This window comes from Orycteropus afer, unplaced genomic scaffold, assembly GCF_000298275.1.
Source record: "Orycteropus afer afer isolate SDZICR_OR568_19922 unplaced genomic scaffold, OryAfe1.0 scaffold00174, whole genome shotgun sequence".
Lineage (NCBI taxonomy): Eukaryota > Metazoa > Chordata > Mammalia > Tubulidentata > Orycteropodidae > Orycteropus > Orycteropus afer.
The window spans coordinates 6,926,963-6,949,563 of record NW_006921761.1 but is presented as its reverse complement, the minus strand read 5'-3'; the positions used below and the strand labels follow the sequence as shown (position 1 = coordinate 6,949,563).

General features: G+C 50.5%; 1 protein-coding gene across 1 annotated transcript in view; it reads right to left on the bottom strand.

Annotated features, from left to right (window-relative positions):
• CACNA1B (calcium voltage-gated channel subunit alpha1 B) overlaps window positions 1-22,601 on the bottom strand; it is a 278,427-nt gene that overhangs the window by 144,822 nt on the left and 111,004 nt on the right. Inside the window, exons 12-16 of the mRNA XM_007947083.1 lie at window positions 11,743-11,952; window positions 8,125-8,237; window positions 6,237-6,349; window positions 4,405-4,536; window positions 4,085-4,157 (exon numbers count right to left, since the gene is read on the bottom strand). Coding sequence (XP_007945274.1) covers window positions 4,085-4,157; window positions 4,405-4,536; window positions 6,237-6,349; window positions 8,125-8,237; window positions 11,743-11,952 — 641 coding nt within the window. The remainder of the gene's footprint in view (window positions 1-4,084; window positions 4,158-4,404; window positions 4,537-6,236; window positions 6,350-8,124; window positions 8,238-11,742; window positions 11,953-22,601) is intronic.

Sequence of the window (22,601 nt, the reverse complement as noted above, 5' to 3'; positions counted from 1 at the left end):
TGTGTTGACTTTGTATCCTGCAACTTTGCTAAATTCATTTACTAGCTCTAATGGCCTTTAGGTTGGTCTATTGCTAATGCTGTCTGTGGATACCTTAGGGTTCTATATAAGATCATTAAACACTTATTTTAAAGCCCTTTGCATTTGTTCTGCCATTTGCATTTCTGCCGGAGGACTTCACCTTCCAACTGTAGATTTTGTTGGTCACCTCATGTGGTGTCAGTTTTCACCATGTTTCAGTCTGCATTTGTTCTTTCCCCATCACACACCCTCCCTGGGACCCCACCCCATTCAAAGTAGGGAGCTCCCATCCTGGGAGTCTCGGGGGTTCCTGAGTCATCTTCTGTTGGACCTGGCCCCACCCTTGCACCCTTCTTGGCCTTCTCCAACTATAATCAGCCTTCAACTCTCCTCAGCCTCCTTAGAAGGACCATGGCCCTTCCCCAGTGCTCAGAGCCAGCTCAGCCACACGTGTATATGTTCATGCTCTCCCTCTTCCAAGACCTGCCTCATGCAAGACAGGGTCTCTGCCATCTCTTGCCACTGTATGTTTCTGTTCCATTTCTCGTCCAAAGAAATTATGTTTTAGATTGGCTAAATCCTTTGGATTTTTACACATATTGATGTCTTACTGCCACATTTATAGCAGAGGGGATCTAAACTCAGAGCAACACCTTATTTGGAAGAACCCTTCCTCCAATCTTCCTCCAATCCTCAACCACTTCTTCCTCACAGGTGCCCACACCACTCCCTACACACATGCTCAGATGCTTTCTTGCAACAAAACACAACAAAGCACTGCTCTGATCATGAGTCATGCCCCTTCCCTTTTACCAGCTCCCCAATGTCCCTTGGAAGAGAGCCTCAGCCTGGCCCCTGCCAGCCTTCTAGCACCTTCCATCCCACATCCTGTGTTCGCACCACCCCAGATTCTGATCACCATTCTCACTACTTTGCCTGGAACACCCTGCCCCAAGGCCCCTTCTCCAAATTTCAAGATTCTTCTGGACATCCCTGGTCCCATAACTCCACAGGCAGAAGTAACTTCTTCCCAAAAGCTTCTGCACCTCAACCACCAAACTGGTGAAACCTCTCAGGGAAGATTATGTGGCCACCCTTTGCCAGAGCCCAGCTTGGAGATCATTTTTCTCTTTGTCTTCAGAGGTGACACATATATGGTATCACCCTTTAAGTTCTCAGAATGTTTAGGAGATCAAATTGGGAAATTATTGGCCTGTGAGTAAGCCAAAGTTTTTGGAGTATCAGTCAGAGAAGGGAGAACAGCACTGGGCTGACAAGCATCCCTATATTTAGGGACTCAGAGGAGGGGAGAAACCACAGAGCAACTCAAAGGAGGGATCAGAGAAGGGGAGGGCAATGAGAGCAGTATAGGTCATGGCAGACAAAGAAAAGAAGCACCTCTGGGAGGAAGGCTCACCCTGTGGGGTTGCCACTGCTGGTGATGAGCAGCTGGGCTCCACCCAAAGACAGGGAATGAGAGGAAGTGAGAGCATTGCTGCCAGCACCTCAATCAAGGAGCTGGGACCACAGAAGAGGAAGAGGGTGTGTGGGTGTAAATCATTAGGACCGACTGCTCCTTCAGCCAATCACCCAGTTTGGTTTGGCAGTACACAATTCCCACACAATGACTGGGTGAAACTATGCAAGTCAGGTGTTTCTGGCCCATGAAGGGGATTTGGACAGCATGCTGATACTGCAAATAAGGGTCATGAAACCCTCAGGATGTTGTTGTTGTTGTTGTTGTTATGTGCCGTCGAGTCGGACCCAACTCATAGTGACCCCTCCTTCGATTTCCAAGGCAGTATCACTACGGATGTAGATTGCCCCATCTTCCTTCCGAGGAGTGGCTGGTGGGTTTGAACCACCAGCCTTCTGCTTAGCAGTCAAGTTCCTTAGCCACTATGCTACCAGATGGGACAATGTAAATACGATGCCTGGAACCCTCAGGATGGGACAATGTAAATAAGGGTCATGGAACCCTCAGGATGCAACTGTGTAAATAAGATGCATGGAACCTTTGTAGGGAACTGGTCAGTTCTGACATCCCGGTAAGCTTACAGGGAGCCAATTCCAGAGGTGGTAAGGGACCTTACTACGGTTGAGAAAAAGAGCCAGGAGTCCCCGTGCTGAGAGCATCTTAGACTCAGGAGACAGAGAAAGCCATGACACTGAAGACGGCATAAACGGCAGTAGCCCGGGGCCGGCAGATGGCTGCAGGGGGCTTCCCAACCTATGGAATGAGAGTCAAGCACCTTCAGGCAAGAGGCTTGCTTGCCGAGTAGGGCACTTATCAGTGGCGCTAAAGTGCTTTGTAACACTTGCCCAAGCAGGGAAGATGCCAGGGCCAAGAGGAGCCTATCTTGAGGGGGCTGAAAGGAGCCTGTCCCAGGGGAGGGGGCAAGAGAGAGGCCTGCCTGTGGGCACAGACAAGAAAAAGCTGTCTGATGAAAGGACTGTATCCTCAGTTGTTCCTGTTACTTCCACATTGGTCCAGAACTGTAACGTGTTACTTCTTTAATAAATCCCGTAACTGTGAATACGGTCTGTGAGTCCTGAGAGGCCACTACCATGAATTATCAAACCCAATAGAGAAGTAGCGGGTGCCATGGGAAGGATGGCTGGTGGCAGAGCTGGATTAAAGGTTGGAGAGAGGAGGTATGTCTGACTTTTTCTCACAGGAATCAGCTTTGCCAGAAGAGGAGGTCTGCCGCGCCATGTTCACAGGTTTGGGAGGGCAGCTCCCTTTTAGAGTAGGCACAGCCAAGGGCCACTTGCCTCATACACAGATGTGGTCCTGCCTGGGCCAAAAGTCGGATCATCAGCCTCACAGGCAGGGGTCACACTGAGCCAGTGCCAGGAGCACACACAGCCCAGGGGCTGTCTTGAGGGTCATGCAAAGCCAGACAGTGCTTGTCCAACACAGGGTCTCAGACACAGCACCTTGCAGGGTTCATGGGGTGAGAATGTGTTGTGGGGTTGTGGAAGGCTGAAGTGGAAGGTCAAAGGGGCCCCTCACTGAAAATTGTAGAACTTTAACAGGCCAGCAGGCATGATTAAAGTAGACATTAGTCATAGTGACTAACTTGCTATTTTTCCTTCCTTTTTGCTTTCTTTTAAGTAAATAGAATAGCCAATCTCTTTACAGATGCTGAGTTTTTTAGATTTGTTATTTTCAATTACGTATTCTTCTAAGCATAACCCTTTCTCATTTTGGCTGAGAACCATAATCTATGAAGCAAGATGAAGCCAGGAAGAGGGACGCTGAGTCTGGAGTCACCAGGGAAGAGAAGAACCTTCCTGGCCATCCAAGGGATCTTCAACCCCCTTCCCATTTCCCTATAGAATCATGTTCACCCCTTTGCTCAGGGAGACAGGCATTTTGGAGAAACGAACCTCCCTGCCTCCTTGGGTCTCGATACTCAATAACCTTCTTCTTTCCCCCTTCAACCTGTTGTGATCACTGGTTCTTCGTGATGGGGGTAAGGACCTTGTTCCTACAGCAGGATTATCACACTGGGGAAGGCAGCCCAGGGCAGCAAGGGTGGAGCAATAACCCACCAAGAGATCCTTTGAAAGGGTCTCCTCCAAGAGGCCAGGGACCACCTGACCTCGCAGCTTTGGCTTTCCCAAGAGCAGTGGCTGGGTGTGTGTTCCCTGACGCAGATACTGGAAGGGAATGTTGACAGACTGCTAAGTATTTGTTCTGGAGGATACGAGACAGATGTAACTTTAGGTCCAGGGCTGAGAGGGTGAGTGAGTGGCTTAGAGCTCTCTGCCACACAGTGCCCTGGAAGCAAAATGTGCCCCTGAGGCTGGCACCACAGATGTGCAGCTTTTCTCCCAACCTGGGTTGGGGTCTGCACCTGTAGCCCACACTCTGTAGTCCTGCCCATCTGGTTTCTGGCTTGTTCTGTTTTATGGAGAGTCCCATCTATGATGCCAACTGACAGGATTGTGCAGGGAGCTGAGGAGGGGCTACAGGAAAAGCTGCCCCCCACCCAAGCCCGGGAGGAGACTAGTGCTAAGTAGGCTGGGAGGGTGGGGCAACAAGGTGGTGCCTTACCTGGAAGACGGTGAGGATGGCAGCGGGGAAGGTGTCAAAGTTGGTCGTGGGTGTCTCATCCTGGAAATTGAACCTGAGGGAACAGGAAGTCTCAGGAAGTCAACACCCCAGGAGTAGGAGGTGCAGCCCTTTGGCTCTAAAGTCATCGGCTACAATGGGTCTGCTCCCAGCATCACCAGCCTGGGGAAAAGGGTGCTTCCCAGAGCCCTCCCTGGTCTTTCAGTGGGGAAGGAGCAATCGCGGACCAGGCAGCACAGTTAGTTCTGTGCATTGCCTTCCCATGGGGCCCAGCTCACACCCTTCCCTCTGGGCCCACTTACTGGCCCCCAAACAGCTGCATCCCCAGCAAAGCAAAGACCACGATGAACAGGAAGAGGAGGAAGAGAAGGCTGATGATGGATTTCATGGAGTTGAGCAGAGACACCACCAGGTTCCGTAAGGAGTTCCAGTACCTGTGAGGCAACAGCGTCTGGTCCGTGCCCTGGTGGCACTCATGCCCACGGCCCCGTGCCTCCCTCTGTGGCTGCAGCTCTTCCCCAGAGCCTGACCCAAGGTCTGGAAGCTGTTCCCTGGGGTGAGCAGTCTCTGGCCAGTGTGAACTCTCCGTCTTTCTCTAGACTTGCTCCCCTCCTCCTCATCACTCTCCTCAGCAGAACGACACCCCATCCAACAGGAGCCATGCCCAAACTTCACTCCACACTAACATCCAACAGGCCATCGTGTCCTGTGCTTGTAGAACTGGATGCAACTGTTAGCTATCAGCCTGTGCCAGAGCAAGAGGCATCAGTCCTTTCCTTAGCAAGGAGTCCCACCAGAAGAACCATCAGCCAGCCAGGCAGATCAGTGTGAAGTGCAGGCTCCGAACCTCTGCCCTCTCTGTGCCCCCCCCCCCACACACACACACGCAATGTTCAGAGGGCAGACCCATGTTCAGCTCTTGACCCTAGCAGGGCCTGGCCTGCAGTGTCTGTCAGATTCAACAGTGGTGGCTGGTGACCGGCTGTTGTTGTTGTTATGTGCCGTCGAGTCAGACCCGACTCATAGCGACCCCTCCTTGGGTTTCCAAGGCAGTATCACTACGGAAGTAGATTGCCCCATCTTCCTTCCAAGGAGTGGCTGGTGGGTTTGAACCACCAGCCTTCTGGTTAACAGTCAAGTACCTCAGCCACTATGCTACCAGAGCTCCCAGACTCAGCCTCCCCAAATGCAATCCTGTCCCTGGGTTTCAGGGATCCCAGGTACACTCTCTCCTGGGGGCACACAGGATCACCCCCAGCTTCCAGACCCACCACAGCACCCACCCCTGAACACCCCAACCATCCTTCACCACCTCACCCTGGCTAGCCTCTCCTTGCCGCCATCCACAGCCCATGCCCCAGCATCTTCTGTTCCTCTAGAGTCCAACCACCAGCCCCAACTCAACCTCTGTCCCCTACACCCCTACACCCCCAGAGCTCAGGTTTCTTCTTTCTATCTGGGTCTCCTCACCTACCCCAAGCCCCATATGCAGTTACCCGACAGGGTGGATGATGGTCCTCTCAGAGGTCAGAAGACAGAAGGGCCCAGAGGCCCCTCTGGCTTCTTGCTGGATGGACCCTGCACTGTGGGGGCCCCCCCAAACACAAGGCTGGGAATGGGGTTGGAAGGCACTTCGGGGGCCTCCTCAGCACAACGCTGGGAGTAGAGGCGGAAGACACTGAGGGGCCTCCCTATCATGAGGCTGGGTGTGGGGGTGGAAGGCAGGGGAGAGGTCAAGGCTGGGGGTCCTGCATCTTGCAGCCCTATCCTGAGTATGCCCTCTTCTCTCCAGAGTGGGCAGATCCGGGGGCAGGAGGATAGAAAACTCCATTCAGACAACTTCTGTTTTCTACTGATAATGAAGTACAGCCACCTATGAAGGCTGGAAAAGGAAAAGGTGGATCTGAGAGGAAGCTGCAGGAAACTGTGGGAGCAGCCAACCAGAGGACTAGAAAGGCCACTGGGAAGGACTCAGGACAGAGGGAGACTCCCAGAATGCTGTCTCTTTATACCTAAGCCACAAGAAAGACATCCAGGCTGTGCTGTGCATGACCAGTGCCGTGACACTCCAGCAAGGAGCTGTGGCCAGGCTGCCCCACCCAGCCCGAGCCCACTAAGCCCACAGACCACGTACTTGGTGACCTTGAAGACCCTCAGCAGCCGGAGAGCCCGCAGCACACTGATCCCAAAGGAGGTTCCCGGTTTGATGGCTGCCCAAACCACTTCAAAAATGCTCCCCAAAATGACCTGCAATGGAGGCAGTGTCAGCCTTGGAGTGCACGCAGGAGTGTGCCTGCACATATATGCCTGGAGGAGCGTGTACCCCACCTCTGGGCAAGCTGCCTCTCTGTGAGCTCCACCCTGCCCCCCATGCATAGTGCAAGGCACACACCTCGCACCACGTTGTTCCAGTAACTTTCAGGACAGGCTGCAGAGTTCCTGAGTCCTGAACCAGAAGGACACGGAGTGGAGACACAAGACTAGGTCTGCTGTTTGCTGACAGATCCCATAGCCACCTGGTCTAATGTTTGTCACATAGCATGGTACCTGCAGCATCTTCTTACATACTCTGCACAGGGTAGGCAGACAGCCTTCCACTGCAAGGGAAATGGCCCCCCTTGTATGTCTCCTGTCTGTCCCCACTCTGGCACAGTCTCATGAACTGTCTTGAGTCTCTTCTTCTCCCGATGACACATGGTCACCATCTGCTTCACTGATGGCATCTCACCAGGTCACTGAGCTGGTATCTGGCTCAGACACCCAGAACCCTCAGTGACAGCTGTGTACAAGAGGTGCCCTCCTCCAGCAGTTCCACATGTGCAGTTGGAGTGGGGCCATCTGGTCAGCCCAGTGAGGACTCAGACAGCACAGGCCAGTGGAGCCATGGAACAGCAGACCTTGGCCACCCGCTCTCTAGGCAGGACACCCAAGAGGCTCCGAACCTCTTCCCTCTGGGGCACAGCCTGGGCTCATGGTCAGAGTTAGCACCCAGTCCCCATTTCCTGACACACGTTTCTACGACTGCCATGGAGGACTTGTCCAGGTTCATTTTACTGCACTTGGCTCACGTTTTATCCAAGGGCTTGCTCCTTCCACTGATATATCAAAGGCAAATCAGATGAGCCTAGCATTAATGTTCTCATCCAAGTCACTGAAAAATGGTGGGTGTGCAGGACTGAGCCCTGAGGCTCATCACTAGAGATGGCCCCACAGGTTAACACCGATCCATCAGCAGCACATGCGCGTGTGGTAGTGGACCCACACTCTTCCACCTCCAGCTCAAATGTCTTGTGACAGCCAGATGCACCACTCACAGCATCTGGATAACCCAACAAATTACGAAAGGGACAGCCTGCCAAAGCCTGTTCCAGGCAGTGTGTGCTCTCCCGCCTGCCTCAGCACTCCCAGGTTCTCTCGGGGTTTGCCGGGTTGAAGCTGCAGTTTCCCACACTCTCACTCTTATCATTCTTCTAGCAACTGTCCTGTTGTCCATCCATCCTCCAGCTCTGACCCCACCCACACACAGGAAGAGCTAGTCCTCCCACGAGAAGCCCCAGTGCGTGGGCGTGGGCCAGGTGTACAGGGTGATGGGGCCAGGATCACAGCCCTCTGGAGCTGCCCAGGACTTAGCAAGGCCATGGCCCTGCTTCATGGGAGTGGGGATTCGAGAGGATTACAAGCAAAGCTACTAGAATAAGTTGGGACATTTCCTTTGGCCACAGTGGGGCTCAGACAAAGATGTCCCTCAGAGAGAAAGTGACCAGCATAGGCAGGAAAACCTCAAGGGCCTGTAGAGTGGAAGCTCCCTCACAATCATAGGAGCAAAGCTGACCTTGTGATTACAGGCTGCTCATGTGCTGGGAAGGGCAGGGCCCCCTCTACTGACCACGGCCCTCTAGGAACCCGTGGGGCCCCCTGACCCACATAGGCCAAGGTCTCCCCTTCATCGCTTTGGGCCTTACTCCACAACCCCCACTGCTCCAGGGACAGTACACTGGACTCTCAGGAGACATCTCACTCACCCCAAAGTCAAAGCAGTTGAAAGAGGACCGGAAGTAGCTCCTGGGCCCCAGGCCATACATCTTCAGGGACATCTCTGTGAGGAACAGACCCAGGAAAACAAACTCTGCAAAATCTAGGAGAAGCCAGGGAAGAGGGGGGTTAGCACACCCCTCCTCCTGCCCTGGCTATCGCCTGAAGGACACTAGACCCCAGGCCCCCTCAGGCCTGGTCTGTGGCCCAGCTTTTTGAAGTCTGAGGCCTGGGAGAGGAGTCATGGATCAGAGGAACACGGAGAAGGGCCTGCCCAGCCCCAAACATGGTGAGTACCCAGGGCGTGGGGCAGGATGAGTAGGTTCAGCAGGATGCTTGCTCCCTGGGTCCCTGAAGCAGGGATCACAGAGGGAGGCAGGCTGGAGGAGGGTGTCGGGCAGAGCCCCATCTTCCCACTGGGGAGCCAGGCAGCAGCCTCTACTTAGTTCTTAGTCTCACCCACCCTCTTACATTGGGCCCCTTTAGCTACTCTTTCCAGGGGGACTGACCTACCTCCCTCCTCAGACTCTCACAGCACCATTGGATGTGAGCTTTGCTCATGTGTCCTCCCACCCAGTGGAGGCTTCTTGACCTCCCTAACATCCCAGTCCACCCAAGAGGTTCCTAGGAGACACCTTGCTCAGGGCCCAGGATGCCACACCCTCCCTCAGCTCTGCCTGTCCCTTTACCCTCCCTCCCTGGGAATATGAGCCAAGCACTCAGTATAGCAGCTGTGGAGGCCATGAGGCATGGCCCCCTGAGACCCCCAGACTCCACAATGAGGTGGTGGTCTTTGACCCTCCTCCCAAGCGCCAAGCTGGAATCAGCCTGTGACTTCAGCAGGACCCTGAGGAATGGGGCAAAACTGGGGCAGACAGCCCTGGGCAAAAGCAGGCCTGTTGGCAAGTGGACCTTAAGCAGAAGCAGCTCCTGATAAAGGGCATGAGACGGCAAGTGGGCCACATAGCTCATTCATCCCTGTGTCCCCAGAAACCTGGCCTCCACCTCCAGCGTTCCACCAAGGGCTGTACCGTGCACAGCCAGCCAGCCTCACCAAGCACCTCTGCCACAGCCAGAATCCAGCATGTCTCTCCCACCACTGACTGCACCCCAGCAGACACCCTGCCTACCGTTCAGATAGATGCATGGTAACCTGTGTGGCCTCAGAGGGTCTCAGACAGGGACCCTCTTCTGTAGCCTGAGCAGCTCACAATCACAGCAAGCCGCTGTGAAACCAACCAGAAACTCCCCAGGCCCCAAAAGCTTCTCTGTGATACGAGAAATAGACCTTGTGAACAGGAGGCAATGCCCCTCCGGGGAGAAGCCCAGGCTGAGGCCAAGGGGTCACTGGCCCTAGCTGGATGAATAGAAGGCAGGGCCTGGCTGGTGCTGACTCACACCACCTCCACCAGCCAGCTGAGAGGTGGCAAGAGAGCCACACCCCCTCCAGGCCAGAAGACTCAGGAGACAAACTCACAACCTGGAAAGACTCCAGCCCCTGGACCACCAGGCTGCAGAGCACCCACCACACCAGGTCACAAAGTCCCAGCTCTTGCCCCTAGCGGACCCATGCAGGAGCTTGGGCCCAGTGGCAGAGGCCACAGGGATGGGACCTCCAACCACCCAGATGCTGGATCCTGCAGGGGAGGCCACTCAGGAGACCAAGTCAAGGTATCACACAGGGTACAAATGCAGGAATCTCCAAAGATGAAATTTGCAGAGAGGAGCAGTCCAGTGCAGTCCCAGCATCCTGCCTGTCTCCCGCTCTCGCAGAGGGTGATGCCCTGGCCACCCTACTCAGTCCCGCCCCCACTCCTGAGCTGAGAGGGCCCTTATGCCATTTGTTCAGCCTGGTGCTGATAGGAGCTGGCACAGGAACAGATGGCCCTTCCCACCAGGAGCTCACAAGCTGAGGGGAGAGAAGACCATGAAGACAGTATCCCATTTACCAGGTGGACAAAGTGCTCGGGACACAGGCAAGGGTAGTCGGTTCATGAGGCTCACAGGCCAGACATGATGGCGGTCTGGGAAGGGAGCAAAGGGATAGGCCAGGGAGGCCATGGTGGAAAACCTACCATGTCCCTGCCCCCTCCTCCCTCTCTAGCCGGGTCTCAGTCCCTGGGCCTGGGCATGCATCGAGGCCTCAGGTAAATTGGCTCACTGGCCACGGGAACCACACTGACAAGTGTCCTAGCTGGCAACCAAGCTGCCTTCCTCAGGCCCAGCCCACACCTGCTGGATGAGGCCTGTCCTCCAACCATTTCCCCACAGGAAGGAATGGAGCACACAGGGCAGGCAGAACTGACACCCAGCCCAGCCAGGATGCCTGAGGCCTGGCCTCACTGCCAGCACATCCAGCCCTGAGTACCGAACAAAGTCAGGCAGTGCAGGTGGCCTGTCTCCACCTGTCTCTACCCCTGGAGCAGGGAGTGACAAGCCAGGCCCAGCTAGGGTGGCTCAATGGGGGAGTCCCATCCCCTGCTGGCCCTGGCTGCCTTCAGCTCCTCTCCCCAGCCCCTAAAACAGGGACACCTCAGCCCAAGGATTCAGGAGAGATACTGGGCACATCAAGTCAAGTCCTGAGACACCAGCTATAGCCCCAGGACAGTAGGTCAGGGCTAGTGTGGATAGCTCAAGGCCCCAACACCATCCTCCCCTCTCTCAGACCCAAGCTGTGCCACCTGCTTAGAGCCCCTGAGCATGCTTCTCTGTGATACGAGAAATACATCCCAATACAGAAATTGGGGGAGTTGGAGCCAGAAACCAGCTCAGTGCTCCTGGGCCCTGGGGTCCACTCCTTTGGGGCCTTCGCAGTCATGACCAGAGAACCCTCAGGAGCAGAAGGCCCTGGGGCCCCAGTTACAATGGCCCAAATAAAGGGACGCATGGCCAGCCCACCAGGCTGAACAGACTCACAGCCCAGGTCAGGGGAGACAGAGTCACAGCTGAGCCCTGATGCCATGGTCAGGCAGCCCTAAAGCCAGCACCTAACACCCCTCAGCCTACCCACAGAGCCACGATGACATGGGTGAGGTCCTCGTCCCCCACAGACCAGTAGTCCAGGCCAGTGCCCAGGTTCCCTGGCCAGGACGGGGCCTGCTGAATCTGCTGCACCTACTCTTCCCTCCAGTTGCACCCATGAGCACACTAAGCCTGTGGTCCCACGAGAGCCTCTGGGGCAGACTGGCCTGTCCTGGACATGCCAGCCGCAGAGAGCTCTTGGCTCACCCACTGCCCACCCACTCACTCTCGCTGGCTGCAGTACATTTTACTCTGCCCAAGTTCACTGCATCTACAGGCACTCGACATGCACCTGAGGGTCCCAGGAGATCAGGGGTAGGGGGCTGCACATGCCCCAGGGCATAATAGGCAGCTGACCCAATAGCAGTAACACCCCCCCCCAGCACACCCACATGCACACACAAGCATTTTGGTACCAAAGAGGCACGACAGGTGTGAAGAGGCCCTGCGGATACAGCCCAGGGGAGCTCTGAGCACATCCTCAGACACGGGGCCCTCCCATGTTCCTCAGAAAATAAACCCACCACAGTGGCCTGTGCAGGCTTGGCTTGGGGGCCCCACAGGGTTCAGGCGCCGGCAATACCTACACAGTGCCGTGGTGAGCCGCTGCGGCTGGTTGTAGTGAACCATGGCCACGCAGAGCGTGTTCAGCGCCACTACGCACAGCACAGCCCAGTAGAAGCTCTGTGCCTTCACCATTCGGCGGATGAAGAACCGGAACATTTTCTCCTTTCGCCGGAAGTACGAGGAGCTGCCATTCTTCCCGCTCTTGAGGCTGGCCCGAGCGAAGGGGGACCCTGGAGAAGACAGGCTTGTGAGGGTGCACAGACGTGGAAGCCCTGAGGCCGACAGGGCCCATGGTGACTGGGATCCAGGCAGCAGAGCTGGGTCAAGCATGTTTGCACCTTGCCTCTGGCCCCTAGCACCGAGCTACCTTCCAGGAGCTCAGCCCTGATGCACCAACCATTATCCTCAGGGCTTTTGCAGGTTTTTGGAGGACATCAGACCAACCTTGTTACTCTCCTCAGCCTCCCCTCCCCAAGGGTGACAAGCTCATCACCAGCCATCACTCTTATTTGCTGGAAGACCTGTTTGTGCCTGGCTCCCAGGCTCAACTGCAAGCCCAGATGTCGTCCATGCTGGCCTTCTCCACATGGAGCCTCTCACTGGGGAAGAGCTCAGGAAGCACAGGTGAGCAAGCTGCCATCCTGTGGGTGCCCGGGCTTGGGTGTTCGTGTGTCCATGTGGACCCTGTGCCTCTGCAGCCCTGCAGGGGCTTCTTCCGTGGGCAGTGCCCATGCACACACACATGCCCAAGAGTGTCTCTGTGCTAGCCCGTGCCTCTGTGAACAAGATGCCTGTCTCCCTGTCACCTCTGCACTTCTGGCTAAGTCTCTCAGCACCTCTGTGGGGGTCTTGGGTGAGTGTGCATGTCATGTGCATGTCTACGTTTATACACCCATGTACATGTGTACCACACTCTTAGCTTCACACTGCAGCAAGACCGGGCTGTGGTGTTAGACTCACTGAATGAGGACCGAGGCTTCCGCAAGGACTGCTGACAAGCTGAGGCCACATCCAGGGTGCCACTGTCACCCAACAGCCCCAAGGCCCAAAGGAAAGTCCAGCAGAGACTTCACAGGCCCCTAAGGGCAAATCCTGGCATTCTAGATGCCACCCTAGCCCCTCCCAAGGAAATATTGCCCAGCTAAGCCAGGACATGACCTCAAACTCCATGCCCAGGGCCACTGAGGCAGCCATTGTCAATAAGAGTTGGATCACATGACAAAGCCACCTGGCCAGCCCTGCTGAGGACACAGGCAGATGCAGAGGAGCACAGAGGGAACCACACCTAGACGCGGACAGCAACCCTGTCATTGTTGTTATTAGGTGCTGTCGAATCGTCTCCGACTCATAGCGACCCTATGCACAGCAGAACGAAACACCACCCGGGTGGTCCCGCACCAGCTCCACAATCCCTGCTATACTTGAGCCCATCGCCAAAGCTACCATGTCAATCCATTTCATTGACCCTCCACCTTACCAAGCATGACATCCTTCTCCACAGAATGGTCCCTTCTGACAACATGACTAAAGTAGATGAGACGAAGTCTGGTCATTCTCACGTCCAAGGACCATTCTGGCTGCACTTCCTCCAGCATAGACCTGTTAGATCTTTTAGCACTCCATGGTACTTTCAGCATTCTTCACCAGCACCACAACTCAAAAGCATCAACTCTTCTTCGGTCTTCCTTATTCATTGTCCAGCTCTCACATGCATATGAAGTGATTGAAAATACCATGGCTGTGTCAGGTGCACCTTAGTCCTCAAGGAGACATCTCTGCTCCTCAGCACTTGAAAGAGGTCCTTTGCAGCTGACTTCTCCAGTGCAGTACATCATCTAATGTCCTGACTGCTGCTTCCACTGGCGTCAATTGTAGAACCAAGCAATGTGAAGTCTTTGACAACTTAAATCTTGTCTCCATTTATTGTGATGTTGCTTATAGGTCCAGTTTTGAAGATTTTTATTTTCTTTATATTGAGATGTAATCCATACTGCAGACTATAGTCTTAAATCTTCATCATTAAGTGCCTCAAGTCATCCTCGATTTCAGCAAGCAAAGCTGTGACGTCAGCATATCGCAGGTTGTTAACGATTTTTCCCCCAATCTTGATGCCACGTTCTTCTTCATATAGTCCAGCTTCTCGGAGAACTTGCTCAGCATATAAATTGAGTATGGTGAAAGGATACAACCCTGAAGCACTGCCTTCTTGATTTTAAACCATGCAGTGTCCCCTTTTTCTGTTTGAAGGACAGCCTCCTGGTCAATGTACCTCCTGGTCTAGGTTCCTCATGAGTACAATTAAGTGTTCTGGAATTCCCATTCTTCTCAATGTTTTCCACAATTGATTATGATCCACACAATCAAATGCTTTTGGATGATCAATAAAACACAAATAAACATCTTTCTGGTATTCTTTGCTTTGAGCCAAGATCCATCTGATAACAGCAATACTATCCCTCGTTCCATGTCCTCTTCTGAATCCAGCTTGCATTTCTGGAAGTTCTCTGTCAATATACTGCTGCAACTGTTTTTGAATTATCTTCACTAAGATTTTACTTGCATGTGATATTAATGATATTGTTCAATAATTTCCACATCCTGTGGAATCACCTTTCTTTGAATGGGAACAAATATGGATCAACCCTACACGCTCAGAAACCCTGACACCCACACACTAACTCTTACTCAGAGACTCACACACACACATGCACACAGAGCAAAACAGAGCCACATACCAAGTCATGAACTCCAGTGACACCACACCCTGCAGACCCTGGCCCTGTGCACTCTCAAGGACACACCAGTTATACACTGATACAATGGCATTGCCCATGCTGAGACACACACTCACAGGCTCACAGTATGCACCTCTAGACACACACATAAGGCCACCGGGAAGAGGGCAAGAAGGGCATGTGGTCCATGTGGATTGCTGAGCACACACAGCTGCCCAATGAGATCAGCATCACTTCCTCCACAGGAGCCTCAGGGCCATCACCAAAGTGTGCCAGGGCCATCCCATCCTGCTCAGTGAAGTGTGCCCAGCTAAGCACCAGTCAAGGTGATGCCACCAAAAAGGAGAGGGCAGGCAGCTTCACAGTCTTCCCTCTACTAAAGCAATAATTAAGCTGATGAAAGCCAGCAAAGTCAACTTTTCCTGATCTCTAAGATCTAAGACAAAATCTACAACAACCAGGAGAACAAAAGGAAAAGGCTACTGAATCTGGGAAGGGTGATGTGCAGCTTAACCGACTCTCCTACCACCCCACACCCAGCAGGGTCGCACCATGTTCCTGGTGCTGCTCGCTGCTGCCGAGGGGAGCAAAGTGGACTTTGTTCTCGGAGGATGATGGTCGTGTGCACTGATCTGTCCGAGGGACTGGCTCAGTGGCTTGCATTTGTTTCTTTCTCAGTGGCAGTGTCTGTCAAGCGCACTGAAGACAAATACACTCCTACAGGCACAGACGGGGCCAGCAGCAGACAGACATGCTGAAAAGCCTAGGAAGGAAGGAGTTGCTGAGGGACAGAGGCTTGGCAAAGCTCTCGTGTGTACCAGAGAATGTAAAGAGGAAATATGCACACTCAGATATGATACATGCCCAGAAATGACCTGAGAAGACCTACCGCTTTCAGTAGTGCCTCACCTTCAGTTCCAACACAAGCAGGGATTCATGGCTAAGGCAGAGTTGTAAACAGCCTGGCTGGGCGTTGAAGGAGCCCTAGAATACTGCAAGGAATTAGAAAAGAAAACAGCAAACCAACCCTAAGGCAAATGGAAGGAGGGATACAGATTCAAACAAAGACAAACAAAATAGAAAGACACCGAGAAAGTCAACATGAGTCCTTCAAGAAGAACAATAAAATTGACAACACTTCAAGTGGACTGACCAAGAAAGAGAGAGAACTCAAATGACTAAACTCAAAGTGAAAGAGGAGGCATTACTACCAACTTCACTCAAATAAGAATGATTGAAAGTGTTCTCTACTAGCATCAGAAGCAATCTAAACTCAAGATGGGGCACGGGCATCAGTATCAGCCTAAAGCTAATTCCTGTGAGGCGGAGATCAGACACAGCTCTACTCTCCAACCTTTCCACCAATGCTACCACAGCATCCTACTTCTCTGCTTGGTTCAATTATTTGTTGTAATGGTCGCACAGAACTCACAGACCATATTCATGATAGCGTGGTCTATTAGGGAAGTAGCAGGGTATAATTCAGGATCAGGATTGATTTGGAAGTACCAGGAACAACAGAGGATACATCAGTTTGTCCATCAGGAGAGCTTCCAACAAAGACAGCTCTCAGCTCCTTGTCAGTTATGCCCACAGGCAGGCTGCACTTCTTAACTTGCTTAGTTAGCCTCCTCTCAGCCAAGCTAGCAGGCCCTACTCAGCCATCATAACCTCCCCAAGCCTTTGCCATGCTTGAGCAAGTGTTATAATTCTTTAGCTATTCCAGCAAGTACCTGGAGGTACCACACACCGTCAGCAGACCTCTTGCCTGAAGCTGTTCAGCTCTCTCACTCCATGGGATGGCAAGTCCACTGCCTTGCTCTGTGAGCCAGAAGCCCACCACAGCTGCCTCATGCTGGTGTCCTAGTTCCCACCATCTCACACCGCTGCCACCTCACTCTGTGGGCTGGGAAGCCCACTCCAGCTGCCTCATGCTGGTGTCCTGGCTCCCACTGTCTCCTGCTGCCACCTCACTCTGTGGGCCAGGAAGCCCACTCCAGCTGTGTCCTGGCTCCCACTGTCTCACACTGCTGCCATTCATGCTTCTGCTGTGCCTTCTCTCAGTGTCTCTCACCTTGTGCCATCTCGTGCCATCTTATCCTGTCTTGTACCTTCTTCAGTACTCTATCTCTGTCTATTGGGTCGACAAGATTCTCAACACAGGGGCTCCAGGTCCAAAGGACATGTGCCACTCCTGAATCATCCTCTTGATAGTAGTGAGGTCCTCCTGCAAACTCTGTGGGGTTGACTCTTTTATAAGTCTATTCCTTTGCTTAGTAACTGACCAGCCACCACAAGGGTTTTACACACCTTATTTGTCAAATTGCTTTGGAAGACTGTGACCTAGAAATCATCTGGCAACTAGAAACCTAGGGAGACATATTGTAATAAGAGACACTATGAACAACTATATGCCAATAAAATGGATAACCTAGATGAAATGGGAAAATTCCTAGGAACATATAAACTATAAGAACTCACTCAAGAAGAAATAGAAAACCCAAACAAACCTATAACAAGTAAAGAGATTCAATCAGTAAAATAAAATAAAAACTTCCTAAAAAAGGAAAGCCCAGGACCATATAGCTTCACTGGTGAATCCTACCAGACATTTAAAGAGGAACTAACACTCATTCTTCTTACATTTTTTCCAAAAGGAAAAGAGGAGAGAACACTCCCAAAGTCATTTTTAGGGTCAGGTCAGCACTGCCCTGATACCAAAGCCAGAGAACTCAACAAGAAAACTATAAACTAATATCCCTTATAAACATAAATGCAAAAATCTTCAATAAAATACTAGCAAACCAAATCCAGCTGCATACTGAAAGGATTATACACCCTGACCAGACAGAATTTATTCCAGGAATGCAAAGGGGTTCAATATACAAAAATCACTGTGTTAAACAACATTAATCAATGAAAGAAACAAGAACATGGTAATCTCAATTGATGTAGAAAAAAATTTTGACAAAATTCAACATCTTTTCTTGATAAAAACACGCAAAAAAAAAAAAAAACCCTAGAAATAGAAGGAAACTTTGATAAAGAAGGAAACACTTGATAAAGGGTACTTATGAAGAACTCATAGATAACATCATACTTAATAGTGAAAGACTGAAAGATTTCCTACAAGATTAGGAACAAAACAAGGATGTCTGCTTTCATCACTGCTAGTCAACATTACATGAGAAGTCTTAGCCAGGGCAATTAAGCAAGAAAAAGAAATAAAAAGCATCCACATTGGAAAGGAAGAAGTAAAACTGTGTCTATTCACAGATGATACAGTCCTAAAGAATCTACAAAAAAAAAAAAAAAAACCTATTAAAAGTAATAAATGAATTCAGAGAAGTTGAAGGTTTCAAGACTAACAGAAAAATCATTGGTATTTCTATATATTAGCAATGAACAATTCCTGAATGAAATTAATAAAACAATTCCATTTACAATAGCAACAAAAAGAATCATATATTTAGGAATAAATTTAACCAAGGAGGTATAAACTGGCACACTGAAAATTATAAATCATTGCTGAAAGGAATTAAAGACCTACATAAATGGAAAGACTTAAGACTATTGTGTTGTTAGGTGCTGTGGAGTCACTTCACACTCACCAACCAACAACCAACTCACTGCCGTGAGTCGGACCTGACTCATAGCGACCCCTCCTTGGGTTTCCCAGGCGGTATCTCTACAGAAGTAGATTTCTCAACCTTCCTTCCGAGGAGTGGCTGGTGGGTTTGAATCGCCAGCCCTCTGGTTAGCAGTCAAGTGCCTTAGGCACTATGCCACCAGAGCTACCCTATGGACAAAAGAATGGGACCCTGCCTGGTCCTGTGCCATCCCCACAATCACTGCTATGTTTGAGCCCATCGTTGCAGCCTCTGTGGCAATCAGCCTCCTTCCAGTTCTTCTTCTTTCTCGCTGAAACTTTTTTTTTTTTTTTTTTTTTGCCATGCATAACTTTCTCCAGGAACTGGTCTTTCCTGATAACACGGTCACAATATGAGAGATGAAGTCTCACCATCCTTGCTTCTAAGGAGCATTCTGGCTGCACTGCTTCCAAGTTGTTCATTTTCTGACTGCGTTGTCAATGAAGGCAAACATGGGTATATGGATGGATAGATGGGTGGACAGGCTGTACGATTAGGTATGTCTGTGAAATGAGGAGGGTATCCAAGTACATATATAGGGTTGGCAGACAATCATCCTACAAGTTTATGTGAATGATCAGAATTCCCAGGTGTATAGTAGAGCTGACAAGGGGCAAGGTTGTGGTCACTGCTTGGTCACAGCCAGCTACCCAGAGAGACCGAGTAGTTGAACCTGTGGGCTTGGGACCATAGTCGCAGGGGTCATCAAGCTCATTGGCATAACATACTACACAAAACATTGTTCCACCTCCTGCCTTGGCAAGTAGCGACTGGGATCTTAAAAGCTAGCAAGCTGCCATCTAAATGCAACGATGGGCCTCTCCTCATCCAGAACAAAGAAGAATGAAGAAAACCAAAATTCATGGAAACAATTAGTCCTAGCGACTGGTATACCATCTGATCTGCAGCCTAGATGACTATGAGACCAGAAAAACTAGATGGTGCCCGGCTACCACTGTCTTCCACTTGATAGGGGATCTATGTAGGAGATCTTTGATAGAGAGGGAGAACAATGTGGAACAAAACTCAAAATCATTGGAGGAAAAAAAAAGGGGGGGACCAGGTGTGCTGGTCCGATAGAGCCGGACGGAACCACTGAGACTATGGCCCCTAGCTGCCCTTTGGATCTGGAATCGAACCCACACCTGTGGTTTCCAGCCAAAAAAAACGCCAGGTATATGAGTTGAACATTTACCTCAAATAGATACACTCCTTGGAGAGAACAATCATGGGAGAAAGAAGGGCTGCTTATGCACAGGGAGACAGCTCAGGGGACAGGAGCCCATGGAGGGATGGACACTGGGAAGAGGTAACTGTGGGGAGGAGGTGGGAGGGGAGCTGTTGCATTGTGGTAAACTGTGGTCAATGTCATGAGACAAAGTGTATATGAACTGCTGTATGGAAATTGAATTTGCTCTGTAAACCTTCACCCAAATCACAATTAAAAAAAAAAAAAAAAAAGATATACTTGTTCATTTTCTGGAAGTCCAGGGTATACTCAATATTCTTCACCATAATTCAAAACCATCAATTCCTCTTTAGTGTTCCTTATTCATTGTCCAGTTTTTACACGCACATGAGGCAATTGAAAATACCAAGGCTTAGGTCAGGTGCACCTTAGTCTTCAAAGTAACATCTTTGCTTTTTAACATTTTAAAGAAATCTTTTGTAGCAGATTTGCCAAATACAAAACATCATTTGATTTCTTGACTGCCACTTCCATAGGTGTTGATTGTGGATCCAAGTAAAATGAAATCCTTGACAACTTCAATCGTTTCTCCATTTATTGTGATGTTGCTTATTGGCCAATTGTGAGGATTTTCATTTCTTTATATTGAGGTGTAATCCATACTGTAGAGTATAGTTGTTGATCTTCATCAGTAAGTGCTTCAAGTCCTCTTCACTTTCAGCAAGTAAGGTAGTGTCATCTGTATATCCCAGGATGTTAATGAGTCTTCATCCAATCCTGATGCTGCATTCTTCTTCATATAGTCCAAGGTCTGGGATTATTTGTTCAGCATACTGATTGAATAAGTATGGTGAAAGGATGCAACTCTGATGCACACCTTTCCTTATTTTAAACCATGCAGTGTCCCCCTGTTCTGTTCAAACAACTCCCTCATGGTCTATGTACAGGTTCTGCATGAGCACAATTAAGTGTTCTGAAATTCCCACTCTTCACAATGTTATCCATAGGGCTAAATCTATAACACTCTTATAAGAAAATATATGAGTAGATCTCCATCACCATCACCTTGAATTTGGCAATGGTTTCTTAGATATGGCAACAAGAAGACAAACAACAAAAGATAAAAATAGATAAACTGTACCTCATCAAAGTTAAACATTTTCATGCATCAGAGAGCACTATCGAGAAGCTAAAAAGGCAACCCAAAAAGGAGGTATAAATACCTGCATATGCAAATTACATATCTGATAAGGATCCAGTACACAGGATATATAAAAATCCACATAACTCAGCAACAAAAACACAAATCTCCTAGTAAAAAGTGGACAAAAGACTTGAATAAACATTTCTCCAAAGAGGATATGAAAATGACCACAGACACATGAGAAGCTATCCAGCCTGATAAGTCGTTGCCAGTTGCTGTCTAATTGGTACCAGCTCATGGTGACCCTCTGTGTGTCAGAGTGTAGCTGTGCTCATGGGTTCTTGACAGCTGATTGTTTGGGAGTAGACAACCAGGCCTTGCTTCCACATGTCTCCAGGTGGACTCAGCCCCCAACCTTTCAGGAGCAACTGGCATGTTGATTATTTGCACCATTCAGGAATTCTGACTGATCATTAGAGAAATGGAAACAACTCACTCACTAGGATGGCTATGATCAAAAACATAGAACACTACAGGTATTGGTGAGCATGCAGAGAGATTGGAAGCTTCAGCAACTGTGGTGTGATTGTAAAACAATGTAGTGGCTGTGAAGACCAGTCCAGTGGTTCCCCATAAGGAAAGTAGATAATCATCCCTAGGACCCAGCATGTGGTATCTACATGAGAGAACCACTGTTCACTGCAGCATTATTTACGATGGCAAATATATGAAAACAACCCTGGTGTCCATTAGGAGATGTGTCAATACAAGGTGGTGCACACCTGCAATGGAATAGTACTCAGCCATAGAGAGAACACAGTCTGACACTTGCTACAGCACGGACGAATCTTGAAAACACCACGCTCAGTGAAACAAGCTAGACACAAGAAGCCACACAGCACATGATTCCATTGATATGAGATGTCCAGAGCAGACAGACGTATAGACAGAAAGAAAACCACTGGTTGCCAGGAGCCAGGGGCAGGGGCCTGAAGAGTGACAGCTAATGGGACCCGGGTTTCCCCTGGGTGACGTAGACATTCTGGAGCCGGACAGCGGTGACTGACACCACGTTGTGAATGCTCTTAACACCCTGAACTCCAAAGTGGTTAAAAAGGTGCATTTTATGTCATGGGAATTGTACAATTTAAAAAAAAAAAAAAAGAAGAAGAAGAAGAACCAGTCTGACCCTGCAATGAGAAAGGCCTCAGGGAATTACTGCCCCCACAGCTGCTCTTTCATGACTGTCTGCGTGTCCCTCCCACAGATGCAGTGCCCACCTGTACCCACAGGCAGATCACCACACACATATAACCTGGCACATCACCACCCCATAGTCATGTCAGCGGCAGTATTTGCACAAAACCACATATACGTGGTTCATCCAACAAATGCATACAGACTGTCTATGCCAGGTGTTAAGTGAGGCACAACAAATGCAGAATTGATTGAGAATGTCTGGCCCTCAGCAGCCCTAATGGAGGCCCATGAGGGAACTCTTCTTCCTTAGGGGCCATACTCCGCAGCATGAGCTGGCCAAGTACCAAACAACACAGCACAAACCCCAGTCACCCTTACCCTGGACATGTGGCCTTGCACATCACGGAGCCTCTGAGACTCCCTGGAAGGGTATGCAGTGATCTATACCCGCAAAGCTTACAGCATCAATGCTCAACATGTACCTTAGAGGAAGGGCTGAGTGGATGGCAGAGGGTCCTGGTGACAGTAGGCCCAACACTTGGGCACAGCTGGGCCTCAGCACAGGTGAGGGCAGTGGGGGTGAGGCAAGGCAAGGCCAGGATAAGAATCTCAAACATGGCTTCCTTCCTCCCCACCAAGTCCCCAGCCATCAGCCTGTCCTGAACGTCACACCTGTTGAGCCTGTGGACACCTGAATGAAAGGGAGTCCTTGGTCACTTGGGCAACACTGGGTGGAAAGTCAACACAACCCCATGGTTTGAGTCCAGCAGCAAACAAACCAAGATAAAAGAAATGAAACAAAAAGAGAGGAAAAGCAAAACTCCCTACCCAAACCATTCAGTATTCAAAAGGGAAGGAAGTTCACTCCTAAAACCCAAACCAGTGGCCTGCAAGATAAGCACAAGCAAGACCTCAAGAGGAAAATGTAGGAAGGGGTCCCAAGAAAAGGAGAGCGATCGAG